We start from the raw sequence: 27507 nt of genomic DNA on the forward strand, positions 1-27507 counted from the left end.
ATGAGAAATATAGTAAGAATCTAAAGAAAATATGAATACTAAAACTGTAGATCACGACGTTATAGATTCGATCGCTTTTGTTTCATAGTTTTTTTAACTTTGTATGTATATTTAACAATTGTTTTACTAGAAATGCATAAATTATAGATTTTTGTAATTTAGAGACTTAGGCTAATTCGGAATCGAACTCAAATTAATCCATTGTTTGTTTGTTTGTCCACCTTAGCCTCAAGATGAGGCACAATCTTTGATTGGGAACCCTCGTATAGCTTGGTCTCCTCTATAGCTGACTCGGTCGAGCAAGTTGCTAGCTTACTCCAATTAGATTGTCTTAATAGCGCATCTGTCGCTCGATTTTCTGTTCTCTTCTTATATATTATTTTATTGTCATATCTAAGTAGTTCAGATACCTATCATTATTGTGCCAGTGTTTGTATTATCAGTGCAGATAATGAAGTGGCAACTGATTGAGATATGGACTTCATTTCATGACGGTATGAATAATGGTCAACATCTCCACATATAGGTAGATAGTTGCTAAGATTTAGGCAAGATAGCCTTACTAAGATGTGATATGACCCTATTTAAAAGGGGTTAGGATGGTGGAAGGATGGTGAATTTAGGGGTTAGGTCTACAATGTTGGTGGTGAGTTCGCTGTAGAAATTTCAATCTGCACCATTCTAAAAGAATATTCACTAAATATTCAAACGATGCCTAAAGAAATTTGGTATTCAAATCCTATTTAGATTCAGACTCTATCTGGAGTCAAGATCTAATTTGGAATTGTTAAGGGAATATAGGCTGGAGGGCAAGGTGGTGATGATACGTAGTGTTGTTTGGGGCTATGATTGATGATACTATGTGGGCAGTAAGCGGAGGTTTTGGTGAATGATCACATAGTAGAGATGAAGAGGAGGGATGAGGGTTTAGGCCTAAAGGTCTAGGATCGTATAGCAATCGAAGAAGGGAGGAGGGCGTCAGACTTGGCGGTGAGAGATAGCTAGGTTGAGGGACTTGAGGGTGATAGAGAGAATGTGAGGAAGATAGAGAGTAAAGGAGAGGAGAGAAGAGATTAAGGTTGGAGATAAATTAATATTTGGATAAATATTAGGATGGTTCTCAACCCCTATGGCTGAGATAATAATATGTAAAGTTATCTACTCTCTGCTGACCCTAAAGATTCCTCATAGCTGTCATAGATCTCTTTAGTATATATATTTCAATACTCTTTTACCACTTGCTCACGCACTTTATCCCTTATAAATAAACTTCTACATTACTTATGATCCCTTCAAGATATACATATGTTGCATGCGTATTGTCTGATAGGGTATTTTATCCTAAATGTATTAACACTTCGTAATTTTCTAACTTTTATCTTCCATAGACATTCCTCTAAATCATATCAAGCAAGCTCAATGATGAGATCGACAGCAAGCAACGAAGTAAGCTTGTCGACGAGCAACAAAGTGGGAAAGCAAGAGGCAATTGCGATAAGCACATTGCTGCTAGCAACGATAGTCATGCCAACAGCATACCGACACGTGGCATTAGGGGTGCCGTGTCATCAAGCTTTTCGTCACCTTAACTTTTTATTCAACTCGCCTGAGGTCGTAAAGTAAAAGTAAGTAGTCTCCCTCCTCTTTCTTTCTCCCTCTCTTGCTGCATGGCCGGCAAGTGCCTATGACACAACTATCCTTGACTGCTAGGAGAGGTGCCGTGCAGCACCCTTATACCACATGTCGGTATGCTGCCGACACGCCACATGTCAATCAACACAGCCATTATTGGTTTGACATACCCATGTCATCCAATAAACATCAAAGATAAATAATGTCCTTAGTAGTTATAAACATGGCTTTATATTCAACTTCAGTCGTGTTTCTTGCTTCCTCGAGAGATCAAAGGATCACAATCAACCCAAATCAGAGAACTTTTCTTTTAGTCAGTCCCCCTTCTAAGAATTGCTTGACTTTACATTGTAGAATTATATATGATGACCTAGCAAAAAGCAATGTTCTCAATGTAAAAAGTCTAAAAGACATAAAAGACAGCCTATCTTAAAAATAAAGGAGAAAAATACAAAGAAATTCCTAAAGCTTTCTCGTCTTACTGATCAAATGGAGCATTCCGTGGAAGCAAAATTCAGAATAGAGCTTATTTCTCTGATATGTAAAAGAGTTTTTTTGAGAGAAGTGGACTTGGCCCAGTTGAATCTATTAAAAAAACAACAAAGAGAGGAAAAGGGATTACAAGGAGAGTAGAGCCAAGAAGTTGACCGGAGATGAAAAGGGGAAAGTAGTCATCCACAGCCTCCAAATCTCTGCGCCTTCGACATCAAAAGATCACCAGCTCCCTTATTCCAATCTCAGCTCAAGGTTGGTTTGTGATGAAATTGGAAATGGCCCCCTGGATCTTCTGTACTGCAGTTCAACTCTGGAATAGCAATGAAAGTCCTACAACTCTTGCAAGTCCCTGTACTTCAAAACATCGCTCTTGTTTAGATGGTAGGCGTTGCAGACACTGGATATGGTTCGACAATCAATGTCATTGTCAGTGTTCTTTCCATTGAGGAGTCTCTCCAGGTCCTCTGAAGGCTGCAAAACCTTTTGCAAGGATATAACTAACATTAGATTGAAAACAGATGTAAGATGCTAGAAAATACAACAATATAGAAAGGGAAGATCACAAACTTAAAAGAAATAGAAATTGACCGAGATGTTACTATAAAGTTCTTCTAAATATTTGCCAATGAAAAGTTTAGCCTAACAAACATGATAATGGCTACATTCTTCAAAATATCATACCTACCCCTAACACAATGGGGCTCTTTATATATACCACCAAAAGTTATGCAATATCATATCCACCCTTGAATTCATCAAAATACTTTTGACTATCAAGTAGTATGTGGTCTATCAATATTGACACTACAAAGATATAAAAATATCACATTTCGCCTCACAAATTAACATCTCACAACATGCAATTTAGCTTGTTTTAAAAACCCTCCTCTTATTGACATATTTGCAATTCGATTACTCTCTTTTTCTTGTTCTTTTTTTGAAAAAGAGATACTCCTCTAATTAACTCATTAGTAATATCCCTGGTATATCTAGCTTTTGACTCGATGCCCTTTTCCTTTTTCTTCTTTCCAATTTTTAAATATAAATATCAACTAAAATGCATTTTAGTCAAATAAATATATTGAGAATATATTTTTGATGGATTTGGAGTGGCTTTATGCAAATAAACCTGAAAAGGAAGTAAAATTGCAAAGGGAGATTTTTAAAATAAATCTAATTGCAAGATTTAAAAACATATTATGACATATTCCAAGGATAATTATCAACTTTTTTTAAACTTTCTAGTGGCATTTCTAGAGATAACTTATAACTTTGATTAGTATATCATCTCTTTTTAGTGCATTTATAAAATAGTCCCAATATTTAAGGGTAAATATGACATTTTCAAGAATGTACGAGTAATTATGATATTCTAAAACATTTCAGTAGCAAATATGTAAAAATCCTCAAATCGGAAGACAATTTATGTAAGGTACATAGGCTTTACATATTATGAATCAATTTCTTTGTAGTTGAACAATCAAGTAAATATAGGGTTAAATATTATAGTTTGTCCAGCTAATGGGTGCTGTGGTCTCTAGCTTATGAACCTTAGAACCAAGCAAATTGAACAAAATTTCAGGAAAATTTGAAGTACTAAGCATTCATGTTTCTAGAAGTTTAATATCAATAGAGGTTCACAAACTTGTAATCACTCTTAGCCAAATTTTTCTGCAATGCTGCTCAATGGGCAGGCCAACTTTTTAGCTGATCTTTTACCTACCTCAGTGAGAGTAGCAAACCTAAGCTAATTCTTCAACTGCCACTCATCACCAGCTTGGAAATTCCAAGTTTAGCGCATAAAATGTAAATCATGTTCGAGAAAAAAAGGGGGTCTTTTGAAAATTCAACCACCTCGAAGTAATTTAATTAGTAATTACCTTCTTACATGACTAAACGAGAACTTATCACCAAAAGGAAGATATTTACCACTCTCCTGATTTGATGAATATAGATATATTATTCATGTAATAAGCTTCTAGAATACCTTTTTTTATTTAATATTACTTTACTAAAAAAATATGTAAATACTATGAACATGCTATTAAAAATATATTTTTTTATCAAAATAATATTAAATCCAAAAGAATCTTTCTACAATTACTTCTCTGTGTAGATACTCTTAACAGGTGATACAAATGGTGTTTTAAAAAGAACAGGGTTCTTAAGTCTTACCCATCGAGATACTGGTGCATTTTCACTAGCACAAGTAGAGTCCTTTGTGGATCCATTTTCTTTCTCATTGCTGAGAAGCAAATTCGATGTGCTAGAGCAGTCTGAAACCAATAGCAAAAGCCTCTCACTTCCCTGAAAGGGAAAAGAAAAAAGTGGTATCAAGAAATGATGTAAAGTAGGAAACTAGTAGCAAAAGTCAAAACAACAGAAAAATATGGGATTCCGTGAAAGAAGTTCTAATATAAATTCATAGACAGAAATATAAAGAAATAAGCTTTCTGCTCCAACTTATGAGGCGCTTAAAGTTGCAGCCTGACATTTAAAAGACATAGGAAAATGGTGAAAACAGACATTAAATAGACCGGTCTTCAGTTGCCGGTTGGTCATGGAGTCGTTTGAGTTTAACATGAACCATGCCCAAACTCACCCGAAAGCCTATCAACTTAGGGTTTTGAGTTAAAAGGGTTCTGGTTCAGTTCAGGCCCATAAACTTGAACTGTACTCAGACCTGACTGACTTTATTCTTCTTCTCCTTCCTCTGCCTTTCTACCCGTTCCTTTCTACCTTCCAGTTACCACTTCCCCTTCCTCCACCTTCCTTCCCACCATTTGCTGCTCTCTCTAGCTTCGATTATACTGCATGTCTTAGAGTTCTTCCAACTCTGTGTATGTATTCTAAAGTCTTAATTCACTTGTCAGAATCTAGTGAGACTGAGAAGTGTCAACACAAAATCCTTGATCTTGATATCTGATGAGTGATCATATACTTCAAATCTTATTAAGATATCAATAACATTCTAAGGATATATCACATGCTAAGGAAATTTATCTCACAGTTCATCTAATAAAATAAATTTTTAATAGAGAATTTCCCATTTCACCATGCTTTGTGTGTTTATCGTGGTTTACACCCTGGCCACTTATTATTTAATTAAATCCCTGTATTTCTAAATAGATCACAGAAACACCTAGACTTACCCGTACATTTTGTTAAATTTCCAAAAAGAACACCTTTAGGATGTTTTCAGTTATTTAATGAAAAATGCAGAGGTTGAAGTAAAACTATCAGAAAGACAAGTTGTTAACCTCAATAAAAATATAAGGCATGTCTAGAAATAAAAAGGTTACTATTCAGTATTGGTTTTTTTTTTCTTCGAAACCATGAAACCCAGTACAGCAATACTATGTTCTCCACATTAATATCTAATCAAGCACTTCTAACCATTGTGCCTTTGGAAGTGATCAACAAGAAATGCACACACCAAAATCGAAGGCTTACATCCAGGGGGAGTGCAACTGTTTACTTTCCACAATGAAAAGAAGACTGATACAGGCTCAAAAACCCCATGCAAAACACTGTCCAAAACCTAAGCCCAGACCCCTTGTACACTCTTTCAACTCACCCCAAGACCAATGAATAAGAAAACCCAAGAGATACCAAAAATTAGAACAATCACCTTGTTTCTATCTTTCTCCCTCAATTCTTGGTTGTCAGGACAAAATTGCATCAACTTGCTTCCTCAGCTCCCGCACCATAGAATTCCTCATAATGGTTGTTTTATCTACACACTGTTGTTTGGCCAAAGTATTTGCACGTCATTCTCTGTTGCTTTTCTAGCACTATGTTAATCCCTCCTTTTATATTGTAGGACCTCAACTACAACCTACAACCTATATATTGTAGGACTTCCAACTACAACCTATATACCATAGGACCTCCAACAATTTATAAAAAGCTTCAACTCCTAGTGGTGCCCTACACGTAACAGTAGTACCCCCAACTTCCATGTGTATGACTTAATTTAAGGTGTCCCTTTCTCCTCTTGGACACTAACACCAACAAACAAGGATGGCCGTGCCGACCGGCACGGGGTGTGCCAGTCGGCACTTGTCGTGTCGGCGGCGTACTGACACGTGGCACGAGGGTGCCGCACGGCACCCCTCCTAACGCATCGCCGCTCACCATCGACCTCGTCAACATCGCCGCCACTCGCCGATCGCCGCCCGCCGCTGCGGCGCCACTTCGTGCCTTAGCCCCCGAGAGAGAAGATGACAGAGGGAGAGAGAGAGAGAGAGAGATCGGGAGAGGGTTTAAAGTTTAAGTTGCGTGTTTGGATTCGGATCTCTCTCTCTCTCTCTCTCTCTCTCTCTCTCTCTCTCTCTCTCTCTCTCTCTCTCTCTCTCTCTCGGGGGCTAGGGCACGAAGCGGCGCCACGGCGGCGGGCAGCGATCGACGGGCGGCGGCGGCGACGGCGACTACAATGGCAAAGGTGAGTATTCCTTACCTCTTTCTCTCATTCTATTACGGCACGGCCGGCAAGTGCCGCGGCACGTGCCGTGCCAGCCAATAGTCGGCACGGTCCGTGCTTATGGCACGACCATCGTTGCCAACTAACAATAGTAACTTTGTTTTAGTTGAATAACTTCTCCATGTATATGTTATATCCAGCAATGGAGCTAAGATTTTGTTCAAGGGAGGTCAAGAGCTTCAATAAACGAAATTAACCCGTATGGCAAGCATAACATTTAATATTTTCTGATAGAAATTAAAAATGCCACAAATTTACGAAAGAGTGAAGCGCTCAAGAGTAGCACCTACTTGTCTCTAAGCGAATTGGTTGTAAGTCCTAAGCACCATATTCCTTCTCAAAGTATAAAAAAACTAATAATACACCATCAACAAATCGCCTGTAAAATTATTGATGTGAGCACCTAAAATTATTAGATTCATTAGAGTGGTGATAAGTCCTAAGCACCATATTCCTTCTTAAAGTAGAAGAAACTAAAAATACACCATCAACAAGTTGCTAGTAAAAATTATTGACGGTGAGCACTTAAAATATTATATAGTGTGAGGGTATATTTTGAATCCTAATAACATAATGAAAAACAACCACTGAAATTAATCAAATTATACTAATGGACAAAACCTTCCGATTCTATCTAAAATTACCAACATTGATATTTAAACAATTGAAGCCAATGAAAGTTATAAATGGAAGGGATAGCAAACAAAAAACCAAGTTATTGAACTTTGATAGGATATATTTTCTATTTTTCTGCATAACACAGAAAGCTAACTTTGCTTGATGTGGTGACCATAGTTTTAATGCTACATAGGTGATGGTTGTGGGTATACCTATCTATTTATTACATGGTCATTATATGTGGTTGGATCATGTATGAGCCACAGCAAGGTTTGGTCTGGGCTAAACTATTCCAAGCCATTACTGCCCACTAGCCCACAAGATATCGAGCTCGGACTGTTCTTTTTGGTTGTGTAATGGGTCGAGCTGCAGCTCTTTGGGTTGCAGATTCTAGGCTACTGTGCTGCTCGAACTCCTCCTGCTAGACGGAAGTGAAGACATTGGATCAATCCTAGAGGCAATTGGGGCAGGGGCCGTCCTCACTGGGTACAGGGGCGCTTGTCGCAGTCAGCTTAAGCCATGGTTGTTGGAATCAAAGGAGTGATAAATTCTGACCTGACGGAACCCTATCGAGCAATACCACAGCAGTTTAATGGTGAAAAAGAAAAGAAATTAGAAATCGTAGCCCCCTAGCTAGACTTGAGAGAAAAGAGAAAGAGAATAAAATAAATTATTGCCTTTGAACTCAAGTAAAAAGCTTATAAATAGTCTCCCAATCGGAGGAAAGAAAACACACCAAAACAAATCCTAACCCAACATGAATTCACAAAAATAAATAATTAACCCATCATTAGGTGCGTCGAGCATTCCAACATCCTAGAAGGTCATTCAAGCTCCTACGGCAAACCAAATAGGCACTCGAAAACCAAGAAGGTAGTTCGAATGCCTATTCGATTTCAGGCTCTGGATTGAGTCGTGAATTTGTTCCAACAAATTGATGAATTGGGATCGAGGCAGGCGTTTGAATGCGGAACCGAACGTTTTAACACCGGCTATGCTACACCTATTCCTCCTTCACAAACCACTTGTTGTGGAGCCCCCTACTGCCGTCTCCTCTGATAAGTGAACTAGAATAGAGTGGCTAGAATTTCATCCCTATCACTCCCCTCCCCTTGAAATCTTGTCCTCAAGGTTGAGATGCAAGAATCACTCCTTCAAATCTATAAAATCCTTCCATGCAGCAGCCTCCAATGGCAATCCCACCTAAAGGACCAATGTTTCATATGCCAAGACACCTCGAAGCTTGACCTAGTGAAAATCTTATATTTCCTTAGGCTCCAAAACAATCTCTCCAGTATCAACAATTTGAGGTAGATAGGGTCCACTGGGCCTATCTATGCATATATATTTCTTCAATTGAAAGACATGAAACACTAAGTGAATGCACGACCCTTCCGTAATACGCAAATGATATGCCACTAGTCTAATTCTTTCAACAATTTCAAATGGCCCGTAAAAAGGAGCGCCTAGCTTCTTGTTCACCCAATGAAGCACGGAAAAGGACATGAGACATGGACACGGCAATAAGGCATATCTTAAAAAAATAGGATGCGGACATAGCTAGGATACGACAATAAATAAATTAATAAAATAAAATATATATACATGTAAAATTATAAATTATTGATCAATAATTAAAAATACATAACAATACATACTCTATTCATGCAACAAACAATAACTGCACAAAGCAATAAAAATATCATAACATCACAAAATATATAAGAGTTTATAATAACTAACAAATAAGTTAGTGACAAAATATTCAAGTTCCATAGTTTTATCACAAAATACAATAAAGAGTTCAATAGATAATAATCTATCACAAAAAAAACCATTCTTCTTTTATTCTTCAATCGGTGCCTCCTTGTTCTCATTCCCTTCATCTGTAAACATTATAGTCTTTAAATCTAGCTCATCAAGAAAGAGATTGGCAACTTCTAATATTCTCACACTGTCAGAATCAAAAAAAAAAAAATGTTGAGAGAGGAGGGTGCACGTGCTCTGCACGTGCAACCCCTCCCCTCTCCCTCTCCAGCACGCGACGAGGCGCAGAGAGAAATCGCGCCTAATCCGAATCGGATTAGGTCTAGATTTCTCTTCTAATCTATAAATTAAAATCCTAGTCTCTTCTCTCTCTCTGCTTAACCATCTCAGCCCTCTTCTCTCTCTTCTTCCTCCTCTCTTTCACTTTCTTCTTCCTCACCGTCGGAGTCGTTGCTGTGGGATCGGCCTGCCAGAGCGCCGCCGGAGTCATTAGAGACCACCACGCGACTCGTTGGAAAGCCCTCTCCCACCCATAAATTTTAATTAAAGTTTAATATGGTTTAGCGAAAATACCTAAATTGGGAATTTCGGGTTTGCCGGCAACTCTCGCCGGCCGGCGACTTCGAGCTGCTGCTGCTCGTGCTTGAGAGCTCCAAATCGTTAGCCTTGCACCATGGATGCCTTCTGGAAGAGCCCTCGTGGCTCCAGTCGACGTCGGCCTCGGTGTAGGCCGTCAGTGGTGAGTCTTCCACATCATGAAAACAACTGAGAGAGAGAGATAGAGAGAGAGAGGGAGGGAGCCGGTCGTGAACCGCCGCCGGCAAAGTCACCGGCAGCCACTCTCTCTCTCGATCCTTCCCTCCCTCATGTCGGACGTGAGAAGGGAGAAAAGAAGAAAAAAAAAAGGGATTGGTTGGCTCGGGTTTAACCCGAGCCACCCCCTTTTCTTTTGAATGCGGGTTCGGATTCGGGTTCGGGTTTGGATTTCGGATCCACAAACCCGACCCGAACCAATTAAATTGGCTAACCACAGCCCATCCATTTCCTATTTGGCTGGGCCATCTTTTAGTTCTTTTTTTTTATTTGGGCCGGGCCAGCATTAGCTGGCCCGATCCAATGGGAAATTAAACCCATTTTAAATCTTTTTAGTTTTTAAATTTTAGAAATATTGATATTATTCAAATTAAAAGAATTTTATTATTATTTATTATTTAAGATGGTGATTTTTAGTACGTGAGCTAAAGATTTGAGGTTTCGGTTGTCTTACCTAGACTCAGGTGAGTGGGTTCACTCACATATTTATTTTATTATATTTCGTATCTTTGTCAGACCATGAAAATTTTCTATGCAAATTATTTATTTCACCCTTCCGTGTAAAAATTTAATTGTTGCAATTTCTATGTGCAAATTTATTTATTTCATCCGTATGTGTAAAAATTTAATTATTATATTTTCTGTGTTCATTTAATTACTATACTCAGTGCATCACCATACTTCGTACAAATATTGAAATTTCTAAAAAGAAAAATGATACTATTGGTACGACTTAGAGAACAGTCCCGATATAAATCACTTGCGATTTTTCGTGGTAACTCAAATCTATCTGAAAGTCCAGGAGAAAGTCCTAAATTAGATCAATGTAGTGACTTTCTTAGGTGACTCTGGCGGGGTTAGGGAACAATCCTAGGATGAATGAAAAAATTTCCTAGGTGACTAACTTCTCTCAACGGTTAGAGGAAAAGACAAAGTGTGTTGATCACAGGGTGATACCCTCTGATGACCCTGACAGGATCAGCTATGAAGAAAAGTTCCGAGCGTCATCTCGAGGTGACTTCTAGTTGATGTGGATCCACAAAGTTTAAACCCATTGAGACATATGACAGTATAAATATCAAAAGATGTTAATATGTTGAAAACGTGCAAGGTTACAAGTTGTGACATCTCTCTATTATTATCATTATTATTATTTAGAGAGCATGCCTATTGCATATTGTTATGGATATTGTTGCTTTTAGTTTAATTTATTCAGCATTAATATGATTTAAAATTTATTTGGTTTTCGAGTGGATTTCACTCACTGAGCTATAGTTGTTGGCTCATGGGTTCTATTGTTTTTGTATTTGTTTATTTATTTCAGGTAATAGTCAGCGGGGCGACTGAGCGAGATGTACCCGGACTCCACCTCCACTTAGGATTCACCTATTTATCTTTCCTCTTTTAAATTTTATGCTTTAGATTAGAAGTTTTATTCATTTAGTTTAGAGACTCAAAAACATTAACATTGTTTTATCTTTATTGCAATTAGTTTGAAAATTTTAATAAAGCACATTCTCATTTTATTTATTTATTTTGCCATCGTACACATAGAGAGTATTAATAAGGCTTCGTGCATCTCAAGCATATTGAGATGCATGGCCGGTCATGATTCCTATTTTGGGTCGTGACACACATTGTATTGTTCTAATGTTAGAGGATATTGCAAAAGAGCTTGAAATTGACATGGTCATACGTGAAGGTCAGAGGTTAACAAATTTTATATATAACCATGGTTGGGTTCTTAATTTACTCAGACAGATGACTGGTAGTAGAAAGATCATCAGACCCGGGATCACTAGATTTGTCACTCACTTTTTAACCTTGAAGAACATCATGCGCTACAAGGATGATATTATGCGGATGTTTACATCATAGGAGTGGTCTATAAAAATGAAGAATATGAAATCTAAAGATAAATCTTTAGGTGAAACTTTGAATATATGGCATAATATTACAATTGTCACCGCAATATTTGAGCCTCTTGTTAAAGTATTAAGACTTGTAGACAGTAATGACAAGTCTGAAATGGGTTTCTTATATGAGGCAATGGACATAGCTAAAGAATCAATAAAAAAAATGTGAGCAAAAGTTATAAAAGGTGATGAAAGATGATTGATTTTAAATTGAACAAGTTATGATTCAATAAATAAATCTTGTGCAATAAAGAAACGAGTTATGATTCAATTAAATAATTTTATTATTATTTGTTTCAAGTTTTAACTTTCAACATAATCAATAAGCTAATAATATATTTCTGATTTCAGATGGAGAGATATAGATTGAGAGCTGGGCAATTCAGTACTGCTAAAGTTACTGCAGCTATATCTCATAACACTTTAGCTGAATAGTGGTCTATTTATGGATGGGAGGAGGCACCAAATTTGACGCCAATAGCAAAGAAGATTTTAAGTCAAACTGTATCTTCATCACAGTGTGAAAGAAATTGGACTACTTTCTCCTTAATCCACACAAAAACACGCAACCGATTGACAATAAAAAAATTGGAGAAGTTGGTTTTTTGTCATTATAATATGAGATTAAGGGAGAGAAATTTAAGAAGAATGGCAGAAAATGAACTAATTGATTTAAATCATCTTTTTGATGAAGAAGACCCCTTAACTCCGTGGATCAGAGAAATAGAGGACAGGTTATTAGATGACAGACATAACCCATGGTTAGATGAAATATTAGGAGAGACCACGACGAGGGTAGAGGCTGGTACGAGTCATTTAGCAGCGAGAAATGGTATACCTACTAGTACTAGTTATAGTCCTAATGATACATATGATGGTGAGATCGTTCCATCTACATTTGTTGAGGAAAGTCAAGGACGCATAAGAGTGAAGACAGAGAAACTAAGGATATATATACATATCAGCGACGTCGTCATGAGATGCATTTTGATTCCTATGATTATGATACATCGAGTATTTATTGTTTAGAGCAAGGTTCCAAAAATCGGTATCGGGATCGGTCGTCCTGAAAAATGATACGTATCGACCGTATCGGCCGCCTGTATCGAATCGGACTATTTTAATTAAATAAAATTCTAAATATTGCTAAAAATGTTGAAAAATTTCTAAAAATTTAGAAAATATTAGAAGAAAATAAGAAATAATAATTACTCATATAAAGCCTAAAAAGTAAAAATCTCTCTTCCTCTCTCTCTTCTTTCCTATCACTCTAACTGTTAGTCTGAAATATTCATTCTATCCTATACTATTTTTTTCTATCTTTCTCTCTCTCTCTTTCTCACCCTCTTTTTTTTTTATCTTTTCCTCTCCTTCACTCTCTCTTCCTTTTTCTCTCTCACCCTCTTTTTTTTTAATCTTTCCCTCTCCCTCACTCTTTCTTCCTTTTTCTCTCTCTCACCCTTTTTTTTTAATCTTTCCCTCTCCCTCACTCTCTTCCTTTTTCCCTCTCCCTCACTCTCTTCCTTTTTCCCTCTCTCTCTCTGTGTGTGACAGTTGCTCTGCAGCAGCCGCTTGCAATCACCTGTACAGGCCAAAACCAACCAATCCCGGCTAATTTCGGCCTGGATCGGGATCGGCCGAAACTGGAAACTATGGTTTAGAGCCATCACAAGATCCATATGTTAGTTATTATCCTCAGTATCCTCAGTATTCTCAGGTACAAAATCCAAATGATGGTTATTATCCTCCTCAAATGTAAGTCACACAACAAGATCCATACAATATGACTAGTATGATGGAATCACTTTTTGGAGCATCAGGTCCCAAACATCAATATTTACAAACTTATGGTGATTATGATGATAAAGACTATAGAAATTTACGAGAACCAGCTCGATATTTATCAAAGTTTTAAAGTTTAAGTAACTTAATACATTTTTTAAGTTTTTAGACTTCATATGTGAGTAATTTAGTTTTCTTATTTTGTCATTTTTTCTAAATTTTTCTATATTTTTCTACATTTTTAAATAATATTTATAATTTTATATAATTAAAAAATAGTTCGATTCGATACGAACGGCCGATACGGTCGATACGTATCGTTTTTCTGCACGGCCGATACCGATCCCAATCCCGATACTGAGAACCTTGGGCGAAATATTACTACGCCATAAATATTCAACCTATACTAAATCACAGAAGTCACAATTAGAATTATATTTAGAAGAGCCCCGAATTGATCAAAATTATAAATTGGATATTCTTAATTATGAAAATCCAATCAATTTTAATATCCAAATTTTTCTCTCATGTCATGTGATATATTAAGTATTCTTATCTCCACAGTTGCTTCTTAATCTTTTTTTAGCGTTGGTGGTAGAGTACTTTACCAATATAGAATTGTTTTAAAGCGTAAGATTAGACTGCGAAAGCATTAATTTGTACTCGAGATTAGTTGTTTCATACTAAAAGTAATCATATTTTATTGTTTTCTTATATAAATATTCAAAAAAGTTTAGTCTGCTAACTATTTTATTTGACAACAAATTTGGTAGTACAGGAGGAGCTAATGGAAGATATTAAAGATTTGGATTCGATGAGTAATGCAAGTGAAGCTGTAGAATCCGGTGAATGCTCAAATACAGAAATCTAAATATTTAATAAGATACTTGTATAGATTTTAATATCTAGGGAAATAGAGGTTTTTGCATTTATATGCCATTTTTGGAGGTACCATAGTTTCTCAAATTCTTAGATATGAGACAATCGAGGTATTTTCTCAATTTTCCCAAAATATTTCCGTTTGTAATTTTTATATTATGTTTTTCACTATCTATATCTTATATATATAATATTGATGTTTGGTATGAGAATCTCAACCTTGTTTTTCACTATCTATATCTTATATATATAATATTGATATTTCCTCAATTTTCCTAAGATATTTCCGTTTGTAATTTTTATATTATGTTTTTCACTATCTATATCTTATATATATAATATTGATGTTTGGTATGAGAATCTCAACCTTGTTTTTCTCTCTATCTTCTATCTTAGTTATTTACGTTCACTTTTGTTCTTTTAGACAAGGTCATAATCTTTGGATAATATAATGGAAGGTTTAATTTGTTGTTTTGTTTATTTCAAACTATCTGTAATTTGTAATGAATTGTGAACTTTAAAACTATGTTCTAATTATCATAGGATAGTTAGATTTGAGAATTGGAACTAAAATTAGTACTTAAATTTATTTACTTAATATTGGATGTTGGTGATTGAATTGTGAAGTTGAAACCAAGTTTTTGAAACATGGTATTGGATCGAGATCGACCGTTAGAAAAAACAATACATATCGGCCGTATCGGCTATATCAGTTGTATCGGACGCCAATATCGAATCAGACTATTTTTAATTACGTAAAATTATAAATATTACATAAAATGCAGAACAATTTCTAAAAAATTATGAAAAATAATAGAAAAATAACAAAATGAAAATTAGTCACATATAAAACCTAAAAGCTAAAGAAAAAACTCACTCAAAACTATAATAAATTTTGACTTAAATTAAACAAATTTTTCTACTCGTAAATTACTACTGCAGAACAATATGAAGAGAAAACTCTCTTTAGTATTGTTATATAGTAGTACAAAAAAGGAGTTGAAAGTTGAAACTATGTTGTAATTATCATGAGAGTTGAACTATGTTATATGACCGGGTTGCAATAATGGGCCTAAACTCTGAGCCCCAGCAGAGAGGGTTCAGGAGTTGTGATGATGCAATGATGGCTCCATACCTGGTAGAAGCGAATAGTGTGGAGAGTTTTTTATCAAAAATAAGGATAGAGCTCCTAAAAAGGGCCTCATAATAAGGATTTGGAGGATACGGGATTTCCCTTCCCCGTACCCCACCCCTTTCCTTACTTTTAGAAAGGTTTCCCCCTTGCTTTGTTTCCCTCTCGGAGGGAGTAGGATTGTGTTATGGTGAACTATTAGAATTGTTATTTTTATGTTGTATGAGTTTTGAATTGGAAAGAGTCTATTTTGTTTGTATAATACATCATTTATATACGATAAATTAACAAATATTAATTTTTATATAGGGTTAATACTACAGTGTTATTTCTATCGTGTTATTTTTTTATCATGTCATGTTAACAAGACCTGTTTATTAAACGGGTTACGCCGATCATGTCATGTTACTTGTTTAATAATCGGACCGTGTTCATATTTATCAAATGCAATCCGTTTAATAGTTAGGTCGTGTTCATCTTAGCGTGAAGTTGACCCGACCCAAACCCACTTAACACAACCCAATTGCCACGTTTTGTTTCCTTGTTTGTTGATGAAGAATTAATTCCAGTACATTGATGATCTCTCAACCAACATCGCCCATGTTTTCTACATCCTTCCCAACCTTGCAGTGAGTTGAAAAAGAAATTAATAGAATATAGTCAGCCACAAAAGCTTTGGTACCAATGTATAGGTTCTGACCCAATGGAATCTTATCAAGCAATGCCACAGCAGTTTAATGGTAAGAAATAAAAGAAATCACAAACCTATCCCACTGGCTAGATATGAGAGAAGAGAAAAAGATTAAAAAAAATACTCTATTGCCTTCCAACTCAAGTAAACAACCTATAAACAATCTTCCGATTGGATTAATCATTTAAGGAAAGAAATGAACCAAAACAAGTCCTAACCCAATAGAGGTGTAATCGAATTGGTCCAAGTCGGATATGTACAAAGATTGGATCCACATCCATTTAATTTTGTCGAATTCATATTAGAATCAAATTTTAAATGGATAGGCAATTGCAATATCCATATCCGATCCATTTATTATTTGATCATATCGGACTTGATAATAGAACGGATTCAGATTCCTCACAAATAACTAGTATATTATGAAATAAAAAATAGAAGAATCTTATATTAAAGCAACAAGTCACAACTTTTAATGCTCAATTGTGATAGTTTAATAGCTAAAATTAGAGCACAATATTTTAATTATCTGACTAAAAATGACACAAGCTTAATATATTAAGACATAATAGAAGTACAAAGATTATCTATCGAGGGACTCGAGATTATTCAAACTACAAAAGAATTAGAGTAATCCAATAATTCTATTACGTAATTTAAATATGGGACTATATAACTATTGTCTATGGACTAAAGAAAACTTAAATATCCATTGAAGCTCTGATGGATATGTAACCACTACTTGGCTCCTCGTTTACCTCGAAACAGAACTTTCGGGCGAAGAGGATTTGAAATTTGATCGGGCTAGGGTTGGGCTGAGCCCAAGTCAAACTTAACCCAGTTTTATCCGCGCGGGTTCGGTCCGGACTTAGGTTGATCAGGATTTCTTATTAGCCCTAAGCTGTCTATGTGGATCACATATGCATATACAGCATAAGTGCATAACCCATACATATCGACACGTTATGATGTATATGCATGTGTACTGCATGTGCTTATAATAACTATAAAATCTTGCTGATATATCTATCTTTATTAAGTCTTTTAATGATTAGGATTTAGTTGGTGGCCTTCAGATAATTGTATTTGCTAGAAATATCTGCATATTAGTTAACTTGAGCAATAGAATCATTATAATATATAATGATGTTTACGGATAGGATAGCGTAGATAATTCTCCATCTATTTTCTAGCTATATATTAACCTATTTATTATATTATTAAAGATAGGAATATACAATATACAATGTACGTAAATCATATGAATTATATATTTAATATCTTTTTGCTAGACCACTTGCACTAGCGCACTTGATTGCTTAATACTGCAAGCACTTTCACAACTTCAGTGGCAATCTACAATTTTGTCGTGGTATCATATAATATCCACATATCAATGCAAGAAAGAAATACACAAGAAAGCAAAAGGGAAAAATCCTAATGCAATTATTATGTATCAGTACTTTATTGAGGGAATGAGTTACATAACGAATTTGCATTTTGATCACATGAACATAATCAAACATTATAAGAAATATATATGTTCAAAAGAAAAGGAAATATATCTTAATAAAAAAAAATAAGCAAAAAATTTCAAAAGAAGTATAGAACTGATAGGAACTACACTAGAACTCATCTATGCAAATAAAAACTACCAGGAAATTGACTACTAATAATACAAAGCAAGAGGAAAATGTTAAAGCCTTAAATTATTGGAACTCAATTATCTGGTAAAGCTTCAAAAAGTAATAGCACACCAGATGTATAAAGCTGATTCAGTTTCATGTAAAGATCTAAAGTAATTTGTGTACCTTGAGAGCTCTCCAATGAGAATATGCACGAAACAAAATCCAAAAGAAGGGTATATTTGGTAAAGGTAGTACCTGGATAATTAAGAACAACTAAAAGTTAGTAGTAGACTATGACATTTCACTATTTTCACTAAAAACATATCTATGTGCATGATTTATCTGCTACAAAAGTAAACCATGAATTAGTTATCCACTTCTCTATCAGAACATCAGCTCTTTAAAGGGATCCTTGTTATTCCAATTTCCCATAAAATGTTGTTAAATGCTGTCTAATCATTAATCAAGGTTCTAACATCTACTAAATTACAACCAATTTAAGATCTAACCAAATTCTCTGTTGCTGGATCGATGTTCATTATCTCAAACATTAAGCAAATTTATTCCCATTAGCCATATCTTACTGTCAAAAGTTAAGTAGGCAACTAATGCAAGTTTGCAACTCAACTCTATCAAATACGGACTTATAATGCAAACATTCCTTATTTTGCAGGAACAATTTCCAAGGATCCATATTTAAATAGCTGTCTGAAAGCAGAAGAATGTCAACCAAAATTACAACCACAAGATTCTGTCGTGTAAATATCAAAAACTATGTAGTATATTGCAAAGTCTTGGTGGAGCTTAATCAAGATGGGACCAGTAATCATACATATGCGTGTATGAATACTCTGAAAGGCTGTCTATTCAGCTGCATGCTTGGAACCTTCCATATAACATAGGCACAATCCAATATCCTTATATAGTTATATGCATCAAAGCTACATAACAGAAACATAAGTAGCCCTCCTATCCCCAGCTTAATATAGATAGACTAATGCTGGGTTAGCATGAAATGTAAATGAACATATAGAAAAGCATGTAAATGTTACTTTAATACTCTAATCTATTTTTGGTTCTATTTTGATTTTTGATTATTCATCATTTCATAGTGTTGACATAATCCTACCATAGAATAACTTACTCGAAACATAACTTTCATCTTTCAGTTATAGCATCATATTATGAAGTATAAATCTAAAATATACTGAAACAAGTTCTATTCTTTTTTTCCTTTCAATTAATCTATGAGCTCCTATTATGTATTCATATTCTTGATTGTGAAGCTTGGGTCAGCTTGAGATACTAGAAGTCTAAAAGGACCACAGTGTGCTTGGAGATGAACTCAAATCAAAGCTGACAATCTAACAATTTACTCGCTCAACCAATTACCAATCTAAATCGAGTTTGAGTTGATCAGCTTGAATGCTTGGTTTTCTAGTACAACAGTCAACAAGACTTAGAGGTGAGCAGTAGTCAAACGATAGCGAGAACCCAACTCCATTGGTATATCTCTCAATTTATCCAATGGCAGATGGCTGATAACATTGTAGGGAGGGAAAGAGAGTTTGATGCCAACAATTAAAGAGTAGAGTAGCCCCATGGAAAGAGACGAGAAGGGAGTAGTGTAACATATTTAACTTCTTCACTAAATGGGTTAAATGGATGACCAGTGTAACCCATTTAATAAATGGGTCGTGTTCATGTTTAATATTCTAATTCATTTAAAATATTTGTGTCGTGTTTGTGTTGGCTTGAACTTGACCTAACCTAATACAACCTGATTGCCGCCCATTATTTGTAGATAATGTCTTGTTTGAATTTTCAAATAATGTGTGCATGAGCACACACGCGCGCATGGCATGCTTGCGTAGAATGCATGCACACGTATTTATTGCATTTGCATGCGCATGCATATGTATGTGCTAGTGTGAGGACATGCATGTGTGCGCACATTTTTTTACATAACTTATGTATTTAGAATATCCACATATACAATTATGTGTTATATCTAGTATGTATAAAGCGTAAACCAATTTCTTAACCTAAGATCTCAAATACTCCTTTAGTATAAAAGTTCAAATCTATTAATAGATTGCATAGTAAGATCTACAGATTAGTTTGGATTGTGATTTGTTAATTTTCCTCATCGCTTTTTAGAAAGATCTCGACATATTCTTATGTGTATATATACTCTTCATCCTTGCCTTTTGTGGTGGTATCTACTATTTTCTTCTCTCTCCCACATTCAGGCAGGTTCTTTTTTTACCCACAACCAGGTGGGTTTTCTTTCCAATCCTTATTCATCTTACGATGTTAATTTGGTGAACATACTTGTAAGCAAGAAAGGGGATCCAGGGAAGCACCTTCTTTTCTCTATGGATGTGAATTTATATACTCCTTTATCTTTTTTTCTCATATCATCATGATTCATATAGCAAGATGCATCATATTGTTGATGTCGTACCCTAATGTCTTCATAGTAGAGAAATAACAGAATCTCCAAAGACAACACAAATAACTGCTGTTATGATGCAATAAAGATGAGTAATATGATCTTATACAAGAACAACCAATATACACTTTATTCCTAGTTTGCAACTTAGGTAGTATCTTGCTTAAGATGATGATATGTATGACTTGTTTATGCTATATATGAGTTGCAGCAGCAAAATGACCATGTATAAAATTATGAAATTTTCTCTCATTACGGATTGAGCAAATCTTCTATACCAATTGATGCTAGCATGACAGGAAGACACAAGAAGACATGGTACTCTTTTATCTTCATGTCAAAAATAAGCAAAACTGTTCTTTAATTCTTACACTTACTGTTAAAACACTTGTAACAGGGAGCAAGGAAACAGAACCATATAAGTATTTCCTATGAATTGAAGCGCCCCTGATTGTAAGCAAAACAGGGAATAAATGTTAGTAATAAAGTCTTCATGATACCCTATATGCTTAAGAAACTACTTATAGAACTGATTATTCACCTCATGGCTATATGTCGTAATCTCCTTCGCACAAGACGAGGATTTAAACTGCAACATTGTAAGCAATGCCAGGTGGGTGCACATAAGTCAAGGAATATGAGAAAACATGCAATATAAAACCGGAACGGAAAAAAATATGTGTACACGAAACATCATGCAATAACTTAAAGAGTTTAAGAGTATGGCAAGTCAATGGGAATTATCAATAGTAGAAAACCACAAATAAGTTTAAGGTTGTTAGCATAGTCCAAACTAATGGTTATTACTAGTTTCTTACATAATAACCAAGGTTCGAAAAATCGGGATCGGTCTTCCAAAAAAACGATACATATCGATCGGATCGGCTGTATCGATCGCTTGAATCGTATCGGACTTTTTAATTACATAAAATTCTAAATATTATTTAAAAATGCAGGAGAACTTCTAAAAATTTAGAAAAAAAAGTTTACCAAAAGTAAGAAAAAAAGGAAAAATTATGGTGCAATAAAAATTGAAAAGAAGAAGAGATTAGAAAGAGCGTGAGTAGAAGAAAATTAAAAAAAAACATGCTGCAGTGAAGAAGAAGAAGAAAAAGAAGAAGAAAAGAGAAAAAAAAAAGGGAGAGAGTGGAAAAAATGGAAAAATTGAGAGAAATAAAAAAAATTAATTAAAAAATTATATACTAGAGTTCGCCGGAGTTCGCCAAAATTCGTCGAAGTTCACTGAAGCTAGATCTCTCCGTTAGAGAAACAATTATTATATGTAAGAAGAGAAAAAAAGATAGAAAGAGTAAAAGAAGGAAAAAAAGTAAGAGAGAGTAAAGAGAAAGAGTGAAATAGAGAAGAGTTCGAATCGGGTCTGGATCGGAATCAGCCGATATGGCGAACCATGATAATAACAGTCTGTTCAATATTTTCAGCCAGCTTATTTATAACTAAGTGAATGTGCATGCACATGCGCGTGCATGTGCACTCGCATTTATATATTATGTACCCTAAATATATTATATATTTATATCCCTATTTTCTAATGTGAGAACCAAAAAATAAAGATTGAGAGAGAAGGGTACATGTGCGCTGCACGTGCAACCCTCTCCCCTCTCTCTCTCCGACACGCAACGAGGCGCAACGAAGATCTCGCCGAATCCGAATCAAATTAGATTTGAATTTTTAATCTATAAATTAAACCATAATTCTCTCTCTCTCTCTCCTCAACCCCCCCACCCCTAGCCTCCTTTTCCCTTTTTCTTCTTCTCCTCCTTCGTTTTCTTATTTCTCACCATTGGAGTCACGCCGTGGAATCAACCTGCCGGAGTGGCCACCGAAGCCATCAAAGACCACTACGTGACTCCTTGGTAAGTCCTCTCCCACTCCTCAATCTTAATTTCAGTTTAATAAGTTAAAATAGAAATACCTAATTTGTGAGATTTCGGCTTCGCCAGCGAGTCACACCGGCCAGCGGCTTCAGGTCGCTGCCTCTCCACCACTGGAAGCCTCTCGTCGTTGGCCTCATGTCGTGGGTGTTCGCCTTTGGAGCCCTCATGGCTCCAGTCACCGTCGACTATTGAATCGATCGTCTACTTTGGGTTCTCGTCCAACTCGTCAGGACGGCGACGTCACGAGAGAGAGTCGAGGGGCTTGAGGTGTGGTCGTTGAACCGTCGCCGGCGAACACTCTCTCCCTTTATTCTTCCCTTCCTCACACCGATCGCAGGAAGGGAAGGATTTGGTTGAGCTCGGGTTTAACCCGAGCCAACCCTTTTTCTTATGAATTGCGAGTTCGGGTTCGGGTCTGGATTTCGGATCCAAAGACCCGAACCGAACCACTTAAATAGAGCTGGGCTACGGGTTAGCCCGTAGCCCAGTCCATTGTTTTTGGCTAGGCCGAGAGTTTATTGGAGTGGGTCGGGCCAGCAGTAGCCCAGCCCAATCTAATGGGTAATTTAACTAATTTTAATTCTTTTTAGTTTTAAATTTTAAAAATATTGATATTTTTCAAATTAAAAACTTTTTTATTATTTATTATTAAAGATGGTGATTTTTAGCACGTGAGCTAGAGATTTGAGATTTCAGTTCACTCACATATTTATTTTATTATACTTCGTACCTTTGTCAGACTATGTAATTTACTGTGTACAAATTATTTATTTCATCCTTACATGCGAATTTAATTGTTACATTTTTTGTGTGCATTTAATCATTGCACTCAATGCATCGCCATACCTTATGCAAATATTAAATTTTAGTGAAAAGAAAAAAAATGAAACTAGTATTGGTACGACTTAGATAACAGTCCCGGTATAGATTGCTTGCGGTTTTCTTTGGTGACTCAAGTCTATCGGAAAGTCCAAGGGAAAGTCCAAGGGAAAGTCCAAGGGAAAGTCCAAGGGAAAGTCCTATATCAAATTACTACGGTGACTTCTTAGGTGACTCTAGCGGGGTTAAGAAATAGTCTTAGGATGAATAAGAGATTTTCTAAGTGAGTCTAACCTCTCTCAACGGTTAATGAAAAAGACAGAATATGTTGATCATATAGTAATACCATCTAATGACCCTAATCGGATCAGCTATGAGAAAAAGTCCCGAGCGTCATCTCAAGGTGACTTCTAGTTAATGTGGATCCACAGGGTATAGACTTATTAAGACAAATGACAGTATAAATATTGAAAAAATATTAATATGTTGAAACTATGCAAGGCTACAAGTTATGACTCTCTATTGTTATCATTGTTATTATTTAAGAGCATGCTTATTGAAAATTGTTATGTATATCATTAATCTTAGGTTTTATTTAACACTATAAAATTTTAGAATTTATTTAGTTTTCGAGTTGACTCCACTCACTGAGCTATAGTTGTTAGCTCATGAATTTCTTTTTTTTATTTATCTCAAGTAATAGTCAGTAGGCGACTGAGCGAGATGCACCCGGACCCCACCTTCACTTAGGACCTACCTATTTATCTTTCCGCTATTTTGGATTTTATGTTTTAAACTAAATGTTAATTTTATTTCGTTTAGAGACTCAAACAATAACATTGTTTTATGTTCATTGCAATTAGTTTAAATTTAATAAAGCAGATCTTCTTCGTTTATTTATTCTTGCCATTGTATACTTAGGAAGTGTTAGTAAGGCTTCGTGTATCTCAAACATATTGAGGTGTATGACCGGTCATAATTCCGATCTCGGATTATGACATCTAATATTTGTCATTTTCAAAGCATGATGTGTTCTATATCCGTACATATTTATACATTCATTTGCTTCAATATGTCTCGAACATGATGTATTCTGTCTTCAAAATTTGACATATCGTCTATCCATATCTCATGTCTATGTCTATGCTTTGTCTAAGACCAAAATCCTATTTCTCCCTTTCAATGGAGAGCTCCAAGTGGCCAAGCCTATCATTTCCACATGATCTATAGCAGCACCAACACTGCCTTAGAAATGATATGGTGGGGCCATTGCTACCGCATAACAGTGCAACCCTCGTGAAGACACAATGAAACAGAAACGCTGCATAGCAGTCCTGTTGCAACAACTGCAATTGTACCTTTCATATGTCACTAACATCGCAGCTATAGCATCACCACCACAGCAATCATAGAATTTGCAACATTGTGTCAACGCCTACTGCAATTGTCCGCTATTACTAAGTTGAGGCACCACTACTGTAGCCATAGCAGCTACAATGCTTTAGTAGCAGTGCCCCATAGCAGTAGCACCAATGAAGTAGGTGCTATTTATGAATAATAGGTACTCCGACAGTTCAGCACATCTAAATTACATGTGTGATAAATAGGATCAGCAAAAATTTGAGAGACCAGCAAAATACATTAAAAATACGTCTTGGAAGTTGGAACCCTTGGTAAAGAGACCATTGTGTTCTTCATTAATGACGATGGGATCTAACATAACTAAAAATGCAATGACATTATGTTGTGTTTCTCTTCTGGTTAATAACTTAACATATGGAATTTAAGGTTATTTAAGTTGAAAACTCACAAAAGATTGAGGATTTAAAATGATAATCAGATTTCAATCTTTTGTTTCTTCTTGCAATCTTTTCTACTACTTCACTCTCATGTTCTTCACTTTCTCTTGTTTTCCCCTCCCACATATGTACATAACTCAATTCAGTAGTGATATATCCACAACAAATTCCTGTCCTCTCATCTACTTGCTTTAGCAAATCATAAGTTTTGGGGAGTTCTCCTGTAACAATTGGGAACAGGATAGGAACATCTGATTTCTTTTTTCCGGATCCAAAATTTTTATTGCTATAAACATACTTAATGTCATCATACAATGGTGCCCAGCCCTCCTGTGCATATTTGCTGCTGTGGACTTAAGCAGAAAATGATCCTATCTCAGAATGCCACACACACACACACACACACCCCAATGGTTTGCAAGGCTTCCATCGTTTTTTCTTGATAGCACTCTAATCTAATATGTTTAACAAGAGAAATTTGAGACCGTCTGAAAGACAGTTCAAGAAGAAGTCCAAGAACAGATAAGTGTAACTTAACAGGCATTTCAAAGAGATGAATATTTATGTAAGTACAATAAATTGTAATGGTGAATACGTGGACATAAAATACTTGTACATATGATGTACAATTTAGGGTTTTATGTATGAGCAAGTCAAATTACTTACGGATGACAGTAAATGTGCAGAAATGGTTCAAACCATTCCTGATCACTTAAGTTCAGTGTGAATCAATTTGAGGCTGGTCGGAATGTAGAACAGCAAAGAAAAGTCTAAAAACCAATTCAAACTTGGTGTTTCCTTTGGTGAATCTTCTACTATGACTCAAGGACAGTCTATTACACTTATGAAAGGACATTAGAGGACAGAACAACACAAGAAACTTAAGTGAGATCGTAGATTCAATATTTGAGCGTTCTTCTTTCTCAAGGAGTGTATTTTCAATCATAGTTGAGGATAGTTTTCTTCTATTTGTTGCCTGGAGATCATCTACCATGTACTAAAGCAGTGGAAGAACTTACACATCGTCGGACACGTCCATAATCTACAGCGAATGATCCACGTCGAGTTAAAGACAATTACAAGGATTCAATCTACTTTCACTAAGTAGCTCATCAAAGCGAGAAGTTTGAGCAAGAGAAGGACTTCGGTCAACAATCATCCAGTCTATGGTAATAAGTGATCATTGAGAATCTTGTACTACGTTTGATAGTGAAATAAATTGACCTGAGAGGTTGATTGAATCTGTGGTTTTTTTCACTCTTCGTGAGGGAGGTTTTTCCATGTTAAGAAAATGGTGTCTAGATTCTTTCGGCGTGCTTTTTATTATATTTTGGATTTCTTTTACATTCCCTAATCCCTACCTTGCTTTGGTTCTCTAATTTTGATTTGGATACGGATTTTTTAGTTTGACTCGGATTTGTCTTTCCATATCTTATTCACCTAATCAGTCTAGGTTTCCTAAATCTTCCCCGAACTTTCAGTCTAGGCAACTTCCAGAAATGGAACTGCTTCATCAATGAAAAATCTTCATACATCTGACTTCGCCCTCTTAAATCCTTTTCTTTTAGCCTACTCTTTAATCTAGCAAACCAACTTTTCTCTTATGAGGTCATCACATGAAAAGATAATGGGAATCACTATTAAATGCGGCAATTTCCAAAGTGTGTCAACTTACTTCCGATCTTCAACTAGAACCTCCCATTCAAATGAAACTAGAGCCATTACCATCAATTCTATATAAGAAACCATGACGCAATTGCAAGAGATCCAACCTCGTAGGATATGTGATCTCCACCTTGGTGATGTCCTTAGAAACAGACTTTAAGAATATCTCCGACGGCCTGACTCCCGACAACAGCCGCAATCCTAAGCTGCAAGACATCAACACCACTAGAATATTCAACAGCCATCGCCAATGTGACAACTCCAATCATTTGTTCTCATAAAAAAAAAAAAGAATCAAACATCACCTGTGGATCCTACTCTTGAGCGTTCCAGGTGGAGCCTTCTCGAAATTACTCCAAGATCGGCTCATCTGAAGGAAAAAAAAAACACACAAAATAAATAAAGAAAAAAAATCAATACAACACGCGAATTGGGAAACTTCCCATTGGGGCAATAAATCGAACACCTTATCTGCAACATAGTCGGCGACGCTCTCCGCCCTCTCCTGCGGCGTCCGGCTACGCGAGGAGATCTTCTTCCAGAGATCTCTAAGCGTGGGAGGAGACGAGTTGGACTCGGACGCCACGGCCGAGTCGAGCGATCGGCTAAAGCACCAGTTCCGGCCCTTGATGGGGAAAACAACTACCCGAGCTTTCATGGCTCCGCCCAGTTCCTCTCTCGCGATGCGCGCATACGTCGCCGAATCCGAGTAAAATGGTGAACCACGGCGCCGGGAAGCCGCCGTCGCCTCTCGCTCTCCGCAGGCTTGCGACGTTTAATGGCAGCAGGAAGGTGGCAGAGGTAGTGGACTGGTGGTGGAAAGTCTAGCGAGACCTACACATATGCACCACTACCTGCTTATGGCGGCCACATAGGAGGACTTTGTGGGCCGTTCGATTCGGAGGTGGACGGTTGGATTGCGTTGCATTCAATTGACTTCCAAAATAGTGTCAAATGTTTTTTAAAAAATTAATAAAAAATTATCAGATGTCAGATATTATTTAAAATTTCTATCTATTTTTTTTTTATTCTTGTAGG

General features: G+C 36.2%; 1 protein-coding gene across 2 annotated transcripts; it reads right to left on the reverse strand.

Annotated features, from left to right (window-relative positions):
• Positions 1-1871: 1871 nt before the first annotated feature.
• Positions 1872-27301, reverse strand: LOC140760175 (uncharacterized). Of its 2 annotated transcripts, XM_073097017.1 has the most exons (8): positions 26936-27301; positions 26775-26839; positions 26577-26675; positions 20833-20880; positions 20669-20738; positions 18020-18091; positions 4303-4434; positions 1879-2607 (listed from the first exon to the last, which is right to left on the reverse strand). In XM_073097017.1, exons 1-8 carry the CDS (start codon positions 27125-27127, stop codon positions 2458-2460), a joined length of 828 nt encoding a protein of 275 aa, XP_072953118.1. In that variant the 5' UTR covers positions 27128-27301; the 3' UTR covers positions 1879-2457. The 2 variants fall into 2 exon arrangements, with proteins under 2 accessions (XP_072953119.1, XP_072953118.1); XM_073097018.1 differs by lacking the exons at positions 20669-20738; positions 20833-20880 and having other exon boundaries at positions 1872-2607.
• Between the last annotated feature and the right edge of the window lie 206 nt (positions 27302-27507).

This window comes from Typha angustifolia, chromosome 5, assembly GCF_048772165.1.
Source record: "Typha angustifolia cultivar Huaian chromosome 5, ASM4877216v1, whole genome shotgun sequence".
Taxonomy (NCBI): Eukaryota; Viridiplantae; Streptophyta; class Magnoliopsida; order Poales; family Typhaceae; genus Typha; species Typha angustifolia.

Excerpts from the sequence above, each read along its gene's own strand:
- LOC140760175 (XM_073097017.1), bottom strand. The coding sequence starts at position 27,127 with ATGAAAGCTCGGGTAGTTGTTTTCCCCATCAAGGGCCGGAACTGGTGC. Across the intron at positions 20,881-26,576 it reads GAGATCACATATCCTACGAG|TTTAAATCCTCGTCTTGTGC; the intron begins GTTGGATCTCTT and ends ACAATGTTGCAG. Across the intron at positions 18,092-20,668 it reads CTGTTACAAGTGTTTTAACA|GTACTACCTTTACCAAATAT; the intron begins GTAAGTGTAAGA and ends TTAATTATCCAG.